Source organism: Oncorhynchus gorbuscha, linkage group LG11, assembly GCF_021184085.1.
Source record: "Oncorhynchus gorbuscha isolate QuinsamMale2020 ecotype Even-year linkage group LG11, OgorEven_v1.0, whole genome shotgun sequence".
Taxonomy (NCBI): Eukaryota; Metazoa; Chordata; class Actinopteri; order Salmoniformes; family Salmonidae; genus Oncorhynchus; species Oncorhynchus gorbuscha.
The window spans coordinates 61156140-61169639 of record NC_060183.1 but is presented as its reverse complement, the minus strand read 5'-3'; the positions used below and the strand labels follow the sequence as shown (position 1 = coordinate 61169639).

Genomic DNA, 13500 nt, shown 5'->3' with positions numbered 1-13500 from the left:
GTGGCTAACGCTAGCTAACGCTTACAAGCGTCAAACATCTGCCACTCCAAATTTGCTCCATTCATTAAAATCAATTTAACCAAAACCCATCTATTTTTATGAATAACTGGACCTTCCAATTAACTAAACAATATGGATTTGAAAGAGAAGTATTTTAATAAACATCGGAATGTATGAAGCAGACATAATTTCAAATAGGCTATATGTCATATTAAACAGCATATAAACACTCTAAATAGGTCAGGAGCCAGACATGGAGCCTAAGAAGGAATGAAAATGAATTATTTAGGCTCTATTATTTCAATTATTTCAAGGCTATAGTCTACAATGAAATACACTGTGAAGCATTTGCGAGTGCGACAAAATAGGCTGGTAGGGATACAAAGCCCTCAGCATTTAAACAACATTTTGTTGTATTAAATCATTATCTATAAATTGCACGTATTTTATTTTTTATTTCACTTTTATTTAACCGGGTAGGCCAGTTGAGAAGTTCTCATTTACAACTGCGACCTGGCCAAGATAAAGCAAAGCAGTGTGACACAAACAACAACACAGAGTTACACATAGAATAAACAAATGTACAGTCAATAACACAATAAAAAAGTCTATATACAGTGTGTGAAGATGAAGTAAGACTAGGGAGGTAAGGTAATAAATAGGCTGTAGTGGCAAAATAATGACAGTTAAGCAAATAAACACTGGAGTGATAGATGTGCAGAAGATGAATGTGCAAGTAGTGATACTGGGGTGCAAAGGAGCAAAAAACAACAACAATATGGGTATGAGGTAGTTGGATGGGCTATTTACAGATGGGCTATGTTCAGGTGCAATGATCTGTAAGCTGCTCTGATAGCTGATGCTTAAAGTTAGAGAATGAGATATGAGTCTCCAGCTTCAATGATTTTTGCAATTCGTTCCAGTCATTGGCAGCAGAGAACTGGAAGGAAAGGCGGCCAAACGAGGATTTGGCTTTAGGAGTGCCCAGTGAAATATACCTGCTGGAGCCCGTTCTACGGGTGGGTGTGCTATGGTGACCAGTGAGCTGAGATAAGGCTGGGCTTTACCTAGCAAAGACTTATAGATGACCAGGAGCCAGTGGTTTGGCAACAAATTTGAAGCGAGGGCTAGCCAACGAGAGCATACAGGTCGCAGTGGTGGGTTGTGGCTTAATTAGAATGAAATGAAAATGAACTTTTGTGCCTTTAAATTCATTCTTAAAATGAATGTTTAGAAACACAAGTTTGGCCAGTCTGTGGCTTCAGGTTCATGCGATGGTGCCTGGAGAGCCGTTCAGCAGTGGAGAATATCCTCTCCACACTTGCAGAGCCACTGGGGATAATAAACACCATTTTGACCACTCCGGGCAGAGATGCAGAGTTCTTCTTTTATTTTTACATCACCACACTTCCTCTCTTGCTCCTCATCTTTGTAAATCACCTTGATTTAGCACCTGTGCGTTTTATCAGTTTCTTTATGAAAATATTTAGCTAAATCTGTGACAGTAGCTAAAACAAGGGGCTATAGCAGCACACAAGTAGACTGCAAATGCATGCTGGGGCGGGTTTGGCGTGAGCTCATGAAGTGAGCGCTACTGGAGCGAAATTGGAGTGGGCGAGAAGGTAGAAGCTCCAGCCTTTGGGAATCTTGCTCCACGCTGCAGTCAAATTGGGCACGCTCCGCTCCGCTCACAAACTCTGGTCACTAACCAATACAGTAATAGTTGGTATTTCTTTGGAAATATGCAAATGTCTTAATTTAACGCTCAAAATTGTGGACCCACATAGACACTGGACCAATGTTAAACTGTAACACTGTCAGTGTTGATTTAACACTGGAGTATTTGCTGTTTAGTGGTGGAAAAGCCTTTTATGTAGCCTAACCCTACCCAATCAATCAATGTAACCAATTGACAACAATTAATAAAATACCACCAATGTGGAAATAAATGTATCTGAATGAATGGTATTTCCATGAAAATTACTCACAAATTGGTTGTTATTTCAGTTTGTCGCTCATTTAAAAACAATTCCAACATATTTATTTCTATGAATTTCTCCAACAGTATATTTCGTGGAAAACCCAAAGGGTCTTTTATCTGAGGTTAAGTGTTTCAGGTTTTACTGATGCCATATTTATAGTGTCAGGTTTTGGCACTGCATGGCTGGAAAATACAACAGCACAGCACTGAATGGCCCTTTCTGTGTGGAATAAACTTTACATTGGCAGGACTAGCTACGACTCTATTAAATATATAGGCGTGTGTGTGTGTGTGTGTGTGTGTGTGTGTGTGTGTGTGTGTGTGTGTGTGTGTGTGTGTGTGTGTGTGTGTGTGTGTGTGTGTGTGTGTGTGTGTGTGTGTGTGTGTGTGTGTGTGTGTGTGTGTGTGTGTGTCTGTCTGTGACCTGGGGATCTAGGACAGTTGAAATTCCTTTTCAACAGTACTGTATTCAGTAATATTGAAGCTGGAATATTTTGCAGACCACATTTCTAAATATTTTGTTCTTCAACTACAAGTAAAGAGGTGCTAAACCATGTATTGATCGACATGGTGGGACAAGTAGGCTAAACTGTAGTGAGGTGTTATTAAAATGTAGGTACAACCTAACAAGTATATGTACCCCCATTGACATCAAGGTAATAACTAGCCTATACATTCAATAGAAAAATGCCACACAATCATATCATGAAATCATGACAAGCATTTAGCCAGTCTTTCAAATTGTTTGAGTAGAAACCAACCAACGGTTTGATCCAATGTCCCAGACAGAGCTGATGCCTGGGGGCTGAATTAATAGGGTGGGATCATGTCCCGCACCAGATGGTGACTGTTGTCATGGGGGAAGGGGTCAAAATTATACAACACATGTACAGTTAAGTAGCCTACAGTATAAACTTTCAATACTGTACATGAATAGTTACAATGTTTCCCAGTAAACAAACAAACACCACTGATAATACGCAGCATTAATCACGCAATGATGTTCAAGTGCAGTGGGCTACAACTTGAGAGACTACCGAAAGTTATAGTTGAATAAGGAGTAGAGAACGGACGGCTGAGATTGCGGTAGCCTAGCTTATTGTATCTCGGGTCTGCAGCGTGCGGCCGCTCGAGCGTGGCCCCTCACCCGAGAGCAAGTTGTAAACTTCAGGTAAACTTCAGTCTTCGTTTGTAAACGGTTACATAAAGTAGCTTAGGTACTCAATCTGCATAGCATTGGGCCATCAGTACTATTTCAGCCGGAGTAAAAGTTACTTTGTATCGTTCAAACTACAACGAATCCCATTAACAAAGTGGCCTTGATAGGACATAACGTTATAGGCTATGTTACAACAACATGGAACACTATATAATACAATGTTTATTTTCTTACCGAACATTTCATGAACGTCAGATCGAAGATCATCATGGAATTCCAGCGACTATCATTCAAACTTCAACCTCGTGTAGAAATCTAAAACTTCCTTTCAAACACAACTATTTTTTTTAAATAAAGCATTTTAAGTAAAACATCCAGTTGTTTCCGTGTATATATAAAAGCGATACGTTCTGAAGACGCGTCCGTTTTACGCACTCACACTTGAGAGACTGTCCCGCGGATGGCATAATTCTTTCGAAGAAAATCCTCCACACTCATTGACGTCATCCCTGCCCATAGACCAATCACATAACTTCATTTGGAGTGGAAAAAACAATGTCAAAAACAATGTCACTCCCAACATTTAGAAGTAGGCCGACGTAACTGTGAAAAATGAAACAATATTTGATACACGTTGGACGTTCTTTTTTCGTTCTATGCAACAAGTTTTGCTAAATATATTTTGGACTAGAATTTTGGCTATAATTTTAAATATGATATCATATATCATGAATGTGTTATGATGAATGTAAATGAATGAATATACAATACGTTCGTTATTAATAATTAATTATACAATAACCTCAATGCTGTAAGTAGGCTGAAGAAGATTTCGTATTTATTTTAAGACAGACCAGCACACTCTGTATAAGTGGGGATGTTTAGGTGTTGTAATTGTCCAGAACATTTAGAAAATGTGTAGGGTTGACATAATTGCCACATGACAGAGTGACTATCTGAACTTTTGGTAATGTACCTGAATAAGCTGCATGTATGGCTCTCAGATGAACTGATTCATTAGGACCAGTTATTGCACCCAGGGGAATTCCAGCACTTGATTGTATTCTTTAAATCACAGGATCCATTCTGCCAGTGCCAGACAATGATGCAACACATATATTGTGCAATCAGCAAACCTGTGACTTTACTCAAGTAAAGACTAAAGACGAGGAATTACTATGTCAGTTCACGGGATAAGCTAAGCCAACTTCCCTTTTTATTTGTCTGTAGAGGATTTCTGACCCTGAAATAAAATAAGTGACATTTCATTTACAGTAATTTAACATCTTTAGTGTAGATCTTCAGCCCATCTCTAGAATGTTGTAGTTTTAACAGTGTAATGGTGTAATTCAATACCATTGGATAAAATGTGGCTTCCATTAGACATGTATTTTTGGTGTCAATTAAGATAAAGGCTTAGTCAAGCCTAGCAACCCAAGATGCAAGTTAGCTGTAGTTCCACATGTAATAACACAAGTGTAGTTACGATTATAGAATGATGTAGGCTCGAAACTACACTGGTGCAATAGTTCTACAGAGTTACTGTTGGTCACGTTGACATCCTCCCTTGCTAGGCTCTCTATGATAACTTACACAGATGGTGAACAAGACTATATTGGCCATATTCTTACTGTACGTAAGATGCAGTTTAGCCTGAGCTGAGCAGCATCTGTAAGAGAGTGTCTGGGTACATGTTGACAACTGTTATGCCAGCTATGCTAGGGAAATGCTCCGTTGACAAAATATGTGGTGGAGAGCGAAAGGATTTTCCTTCGTCCACTGTACAAACAGAACTCCTCCACTTATACGTATCTGACAATTATCTTTGGGCTGGCCATCACACACCTCTGATGTAAAATAGAACAACAGAGAAAAACATTCAAGTGCCAGAAGGTTTGACTCTGGGCTTGACTCATATTTGTTGCTTGCCATTGGAAACCCTAATCCTGGCGAGCATAAATAGTGAGCTCAGTCTTCACATAGAGATGCTGTTTGCTCACACTCTGCCTTTATGTTTGGCTTGAGTAATGAAATCCTCACTGAATCCTAGCAGGAGAGAAACAAATATAGTGCCGTATCGAAGTTTTCTTAGGTCAAAACTCTGAGCCAAATCAATCATCTCCCTGCTATAGTTTGAAGATATGAACATGACTAAACACTTTAACCTGTTGAATTTTGGCACAACAAAATAGTTCAAGTTGAATAACAGATGCCTCGTCCCCATTCAAAACTTTTCACATAAAATAAACATGTGTTTCAGTTTTTGTACTATCGAGGAAATCGGCAACCATTTATTCCCATCGGCTCACATCCTGTGTTACTTCTTGTGCATGAGGTCATTGCACGACTCAATAACAGGAAGTGTTGTGATAGGCTTGTTTACAAGCCTCCCTGGCCTCTCCTGACATAACCAGTAGTTGCTATTACACACTGACTGGTTTGGACACTGGAACTAGTACTGTATGGGCCATCTATATGTACTCAATGCATTTTAGCACTCAAAACTTGCAGTGTTTCCCTATATCTGCTCCTCGGACAAGATAGTGCTGACATACATGGTCGCCCTGTTTCTAGCTCCTGGTCAACTTTGCAGTAATTATATATATTTTTTGTCTTATTTCTTACATTATTTAGAAATTAGACTTACTGAATTGGATCCTTTGTTTAAACTCTCCAAGGCAATTCCATTCATCCCGGGGGCTGCTCCAAGACCCTGTCGCAGGAGAAGATGAGTAAGGAGTGAGCTCCTAGTCAGACTCAGGAGGCGTGCATACCATCCAATGCTTCTTAGTATATTACTTGCTAATGTTCAGTCCCTGGACAATAAAGTAGACAAGCTCAGGTTGAGGATCCCCTTCCAGAGAGACATCAGGAAATGTAACATACTCTGTTTTACGGAATCATGGCTCTTTCCGGATATACTGTCCCCGTCCATTTAGCCAGCGGGGTTCTCTGTCCATCAAGCGGGCACGAAGAAAGACACTGGTGGACACTGACTCCTCGGTGGCGGACAAGTTAAACAACTTATTCGCCAGCTTCGTGAAAAACAGAGTGGTCGATGCAGTCCACTGCCGCTCACGAGGATCTTGAGCTCTCATTCTCTGTGGCCGACATGAGTAAGAAATTTAAGCGTGTTAACCCTTGCAAGGCAGCCGGCCCAGATGGCATCCTAAGACACGTCCTCTTTTTGAGTGTAAACTGCATTAATGTACTGTATTGTATTATACTGTATCATATGGACTGGAATTACTTCATTCAAACCATTATAAAGCAGGGGGAGAACATGCAATTCTGGTGCAGCACATGCGGCCTACAATGTTACAATTATAGGCCAGTGAATTTGATTGTAATTTTGAAATATAATAGGGCCTATTTGTATAATTCGTAGGCTGACACATATGTACCCTACCTTTCATAATATTTCCCCTAATGTTATTAGCCTACATCCGCTTTCTCTCGTTATTGTTGCTTCATTCGTTCCTCGCTTTCAACTGTTAAATGAAATAAGTTTTGTTGTCCTTATCTTCATCATTCTCCTAGCACTGTTGGAGCTAGGAAAACAAGCATTTCGCCACACCCGCAATAACATCTGCTAAATATATGCATGTGACCAATAACATTTGATTTGATTTGATCCTTGAATAATATAGTACTAGAATTAGATGCAGAACGGTTTAACTTCTCACCATGAAGATTGAATGGTTATGGGTCTAAAAAATAACTGCTATACTCTACCGCTATCGCACGTTCGCTCTTCTTTCAAACTACCCGTGAGTTCAACTGGCTGTTGTATTTAACATTCAGCAGACAAGAACTTGCATCCCTCTTCCAATAGTCTATTGGTGGAATTCAGGAAACAGCAGAGGGAGCAGCCCCCTATGCACATCGATGGGACAGTAGTGGAGAGGGTGGAAAGTTTTAAGTTCCTCGGTGTACACATCACGGACAAATTGACATGGTCCAACCACACAGACACTGTGGTGAAGAAGGTGTGGCAGCGCTTCTTCAACCGCAGGAGGTTGAAGAAATTTGTCTTGTCACAAAAAACACTCACAAACTTTTACGGGTGCACAATCAAGAGCATCCTGTCGGGCTGTATCACCGCCTGGTACGGCAACTGCTCCTCCCATAACCGTAATGCTCTCCAGAGGGTAGTGAGGTCTGCACACCACATCACCGGGGGCAAACTACCTGTCCTCCAGGACACCTACACCACCCGATGTCACAAGAAGGCCAAAAACATCATCAAGGACAACAACCACCCGAGCCACTGCCTGTTCACCCCGCTATCATCCAGAAGGCGGGGTCAGTACAGGTGCATCAAAGCAAGGACCAAGAGACTGAAAAACAGCTTCTATCTCAAGGCCATCAGATTGTTAAACAGCCATCACTAACATTGAGTGGCTGCTGCCAACATACTGACTCAACTCTAGCCACTTTAATAATGGAAAAATGTATGTAATAAATGTATCACTAGCCACTTTAAACAATGCCACTTTATATAATGTTTACATAACCTACATTACTCATCTCATATGTATATACTGTACTCTATACCATCTACTGCATCCTGCCTATGCAGTTCAGCCATCACTCATTCATATATTTTTATGTACATATTCTTATTCATTCCTTTACACTTGTGTGTATAAGGTAGTTGTTGTGAAATTGTTAGGTTAGATTACTTGTTAGAGATTACGGCATGGTCGGAACTAGAAGCACAAGCACTTCGCTACACTCGCATTAACATCTGCTAACCATGTGTATGTGACAAATAAGATTGATTTCATTTGATTTCATTTGGTATAAGAAATGCTAAAAAAAAATGTATGTCCAGCATACAGGACTCTTGAAGTCCTGCATGGGACTCCAAGAGCAAAGGAGTGTTTTTTTCAGGAGAGAGGCCAGAAGAGCATAAGTGCATGTGTATTGCGCAGGAGACAGCGGCTATAAGCGGCGATTAGCGGCTATAAGTTAGAAGCTTATTATGCATTACCCATCGTTAATTAGCTACATATCAGACTAATACTACATATAATTACCTGAAAGAGGTAGGCTAGGACATCTATATATAGCGCTATACAGTGCCTTCAGAAAGTATTCAGACCCCTTTCATTTTCCATATTTTGTTACGTTACAGCCTTCTTCTAAAATAGATTAAAGTGTTTTTTTTACCCCATCAACCTCATCAATAGATTTGTCGATTTGTCGATTTAAAAAAAAACATTTTTGCAAAAAATAAAATAAACAATCACATTTACATAAATATTCAGACCCTTTACTCAGTACTTTGTTGAAGCACCTTTAGCAGTAATGACAGCCTTGAGTCTTTTTGAGTATGACACTATAAGCTTGGCACACCTGTATTTGGGGAGTTTGGGGAGTTTCTCTGCAGATCCTCTCAAGCTCTGTCAGGTTGGATGGGGACCGTCGCTGCACAGCTATTTTCTGGTCTCAAGGATCTCTCTGTACTTTGCTCCGTTCATCTTTCCCTTGATCCTGACTTGTGTCCCAGTCCCTGCTGCTGAAAAACATCCCCACAGCATAATGCTGCCACCACCGTGCTTCACCGTAGGGATGGTGCTAGGTTTTCTCCAGACGTGACACTTGGCATTGTCACGACTAGTCAAGGTGGGTGGAATCAGGCGCAGAGAGCAAATAATGAATAGAGGTTTATTCTCCGGTGAACAACAATAAACACGGACAACCCAAAATACAAACAGGGTGAAAAATATCCAAAACAGGAAATAACAGACAAACCGGAGAAATAAAACACAAAAACACCGACAGCCAAAATGACAAAAACAAACAATCCCGCACAAAACAAGGGCGGGGCAACCTACATTATATACAGATACTAATTAACTAACACACAGGTGAAAACAATCAGACAAAACCAACAGATAACCGAAAAGGGATCGGTAGTGGCTAATAGGACGGTGACGACGACCGCCAAGCACAACCTGAACGGGCAGGAGAGCCAACCTCGGCGGAAGTCGTGACAGGCATTCAGGCCAAAGAGTTTAATCTTGTTTTCATCAGACCAGAGAATCTTGTTTCTCATGGTCTGAATTCTTTAGGTGCCTTTTGGCAAACTCCAAGCTGGCTGTTATGTGCCTTTGACTGAGGAGTGTCTAGCCATGTCTTGTATTGAACTGTAATATATTGTTTGTAACCCCTATCTTCCTCTATTTTGTGATTGTGAATACATGCCCTTTTCTTGAAGTGATTACATTCAATTAATTAGTTGACATGTAACCAGGAGATAACCTTGCATTTCCTGTGTGGACAGATGGGAAGCCAGATAGAGGAGGACTCCACTTGGAGGGATGGGGGACCAAAAAAGTGGAAGGAAAACCTGATTTCACCTGGCTGGAGGACTCACTTTGAAATTCACTTTCAGGGGAGGCCTTATGTGGTTCTCCACTCTGATGCTTCAGTGCTTCAGTTCAGTGAGGATCTCTGAATGATCCAATGTTGACCTAAATGACTAATGATGATAAATACAATCCACCTGTGTGTAATCAAGTCTCCGTATAAATGCACATGCACTGTGATAGTCTCAGAGGTCTGTTAAAAGCGCAGAGAACATCATGAAGAACAAGGAACACACCAGGCAGGTCCAAGATACTGCTGTGAAGAAGTTTAAAGCCGGATTTGGATACAAAAAGATTTCCCAAGCTTTAACCATCCCAAGGAGCACTGTGCAAGCGATAATATTGCAATGGGAGGAGTATCAGACCACTGCAAATCTACCAAGACCTGGCCGTCCCTCTAAACTTTCAGCTCATACAAGGAGAAGACTGATCAGAGATGCAGCCAAGAGGCCCATGATCACTCTGGATGAACTGCAGAGATCTACAGCTGAGGTGGGAGACTCTGTCCATAGGACAACAATCAGTCGTATATTGCACAAATCTGGCATTTATGGAAGAGTGGCAAGAAGAAAGCCATTTCTTAAAGATATCCATAAAAAGTGTTGTTTAAAGTTTGCCACAAGCCACCTGGGAGACACACCAAACATGTGGAAGAAGGTGCTCTGGTCAGATGAAACCAAAATTGAACATTTTGGCAACAATGCAAAACGTTATGTTTGGCATAAAAGCAACACAGCTCATCACCCTGAACACATCATCCCCACTGTCAAACATGGTGGTGGCAGCATCATGGTTTGGGCCTGCTTTTCTTCAGCAGGGACAGGGAAGATGGTTAAAATTGATGGGAAGATGGATGGAGCCAAATACAGGACCATTCTGGAAGAAAACCTGATGGAGTCTGCAAAAGACCTGAGACTGGGACGGAGATTTGTCTTCCAACAAGAGAATGATCCAAAACATAAAGCAAAATCTACAATGGAATGGTTAAAAAATAAACATATCCAGGTGTTAGAATGGCTAAGTCAAAGTCCAGACCTGAATCCAATCGAGAATCTATGGAAAGAACTGAAAACTGCTGTTCACAAATGCTCTCCATCCAACCTCACTGAGCTCGAGCTGTTTTGCAAGGAGGAATGGGAAAAAATTGATAGAGACATACCCCAAGCGACTTACAGCTGTAATCGCAGCAAAAGGTGGTGCTACAAAGTATTAACTTAAGGGGGCTAAATAATTTTGCACGCCCAATTTTTCCGTTTTTGATTTGTTAAAAAAGTTTAAAATATCCAATAAATGTTGTTCCACTTCATGATTGTGTCCCACTTGTTGTTGATTCTTCACAAAAAAATACAGTTTTATATCTTTATGTTTGAAGCCTGAAATGTGGCAAAAGGTCGCAAAGTTCAAGGGGGCCGAATACTTTCACAAGGCACTGTACTTAGTTTTACTGTGCATGAACAATGTCATGAAATACTATTGCTCTTTTTTGGGCACTTTTTAGCACTTTGCACTCTCATCTTTTGTATTCTTTTGAGTATGGATTAAATTAGTATACTTTTGCATCTCAGCCTCATTGGTTGTCTTCTTTTTTTATGGTTTGAGTGTGCAAAAAAATATTTTACTGAGCGTGAACTTCTGCATGAAATTCTGCATGCAATACTATACCGTGCACAAACAGATTGAACATACGGTCAGAGTTGTCACACGTTGCATTAAAAATGATAATGTGGCAGTAACCGGAAGTTAATTTCTAGGATGTGGTACTCTACAGTATGCAAGGGATAATCAACAACAGGCTGAGTTGAGAAACTTTGATTTGCTCTATCACGGTGTTCCCTATATTGGACACAACTGTCTTATGAATGCTAATCTGATCAGTTTCATCATGTACTTCGATCAACACATTAGACCTAGCACTGTTTCTAAACCCCCTTTTGTATTACATTTAGGATGTATCTTTACAAGACACTAAGTGGTAATACACGTGTGACCGAAACATGTTAGTTTGTGATAATCTACACAAACTAACGATAACCTTATCAGAAGTGTAATAACTCATGCCGTACCCAAAGCATTAGTTGACCGACTTGAATTAGACAGGAAACGGTGTATGGGGGTGTCTCCCAATGCACCATTACAATGACCGAATAGGCACCAGGAAAGGTTGCCAATTTACCTCCAGTTTATCTTATCAGACTATGTAACTATGGGTTGACACCAGGTGAGAGTGAGTGAGTGAGTGAGTTGATCAACAACACTAATAAATGACAGAAAGTGACAAAACATACAGTGGGATCATGAGTTAGTACACAGCAGTTGTGCAGGCCAGCCTCAACCCACATGACCCATGCATTCTGTAAAGGTTTTCCTCCTTTTCGTCTGAAGAGGAGGTGTAGCAAGGATTGGACCAAGATGCGGCATGGTAAGTGTCCATGTTTTCTATTGAAAAAACTCAACATGAACACTAATACAAAAACAATAAACGTGAACAAAACCGAAACAGTACCGTGTGGCAAACAAACAAAGACAAGGAAACAATCACCCACAAAACAACAGTAAAACCCAGGCTACCTGTCAGGATTTGGCCAGGGTTGTTCCGGTTTTTGGTCACTAGATGCCCCCATTGTGCCTTTTGACCTTTTGTTTTCCCTTGATCCCAATTATTATTTGCACCTGTGCCTCGTTTCCCCTGATTGTATTTAAACCCTTTGTTTTCCTCTGTTCTTTGCTCTGTGTTTGTATGTTAGCACCCAGCCCTAGTACTCTGAGAACTCTTGTTGATCCCGGTGGACTCTCTTGTTCTGTTTCTTCTGTTTTTTGTTCTTGTTCTCTGTTTTTTTCTGTTTTTTGTTCTTGTTTGTTTGTTTTTTTGAGTATCTTTTGAGGCTTTTTATGCTTTACCTTCCACCTTTATCCTCACCTATCGGCCCGGGTCGAAGAATCTCAAACCGGATGCCCTGTCCCGAGTCTACGCTCCTGCCATTCGAGATGACACAGACATGCCTGTCCTTCCTGCTGCTAAGATCGTGGCTCCGATCTCGTGGCAAGTTGAGGATACCGTGAGACGAGCTCAAGCTATTGAACCGGACCCGAAAGGAGGTCCTGCCAATCGTTTTTTTGTCCCCAAGGCAGTGAGGACTCAGGTCCTTCTGTGGGGGCACTCCTCTCGCCTCACCTGTCACCCGGGCGTAGGTCGCACCTTGGAGTTCATCCAGCATAAGTTCTGGTGGCCTACCATAAGAGAAGACGTTGCCACTTTCGTCAATGCCTGTCCCGTGTGCTGCCAGGACAAATCTTCTCACCTCCGCCCGCAAGGACTCCTTCACCCTTTACCTGTTCCCCACAGACCCTGGTCCCATATCTCGTTGGACTTCATTACTGGCCTTCCTCCATCCCATGGCAATACTACTATCCTAGTAATTATCGACAGGTTTTCAAAGGCGGCCAGGTTCGTCCCTCTGACTAAGTTACTTTCTGCCAAGGAAACGGCTGAGTTGGTAATTAATCATGTGTTCCGAGTCTTCGGCATTCCTCAAGATATGGTTTCTGACAGAGGTCCCCAGTTCGCCTCTAGGTTTTGGAAGGCCTTCTGCCAATTCATGGGGGATGCTGCCAGTCTATCTTCAGGGTACCATCCGGAGTCCAACGGCCAAACTGAGAGGATGAATCAAGAGCTGGAAACCACCCTCCGATGTATGACTCATAACAACCCGTCCACATGGTCGTCCTTCATTGTTTGGGCCGAATACGCGCACAACACCTTGCGCTCCTCCTCCACTGGTATGTCCGCGCACGAGTGTCAGTTTGGCTATGCCCCTCCATTGTTCCCGGACCAGGAGGCAGAAGTCAGAGTGCCTTCAGCCTTGAAGTTCGTCAGACGCTGTTGGCTTATGTGGAGGAAGACCTGTCTTAATCTTATGCGTTCTTCACAGAGGTACCAACAACAAGCCAACAGACGTCGCCGTCCCGGGCCTACCCTGCGCCCC

The 13500-nt window shown here is 41.6% G+C and overlaps 1 protein-coding gene across 1 annotated transcript in view; it reads right to left on the bottom strand.

Annotated features, from left to right (window-relative positions):
• The window catches only part of LOC124049049 (tumor necrosis factor receptor superfamily member 10B-like), a 41771-nt gene extending 38178 nt beyond the window's left edge, over window positions 1-3593 (bottom strand). Inside the window, exon 1 of the mRNA XM_046370351.1 lies at window positions 3375-3593. Coding sequence (XP_046226307.1) covers window positions 3375-3410 — 36 coding nt within the window. The 5' untranslated portion in view covers window positions 3411-3593. The remainder of the gene's footprint in view (window positions 1-3374) is intronic.
• Between the last annotated feature and the right edge of the window lie 9907 nt (window positions 3594-13500).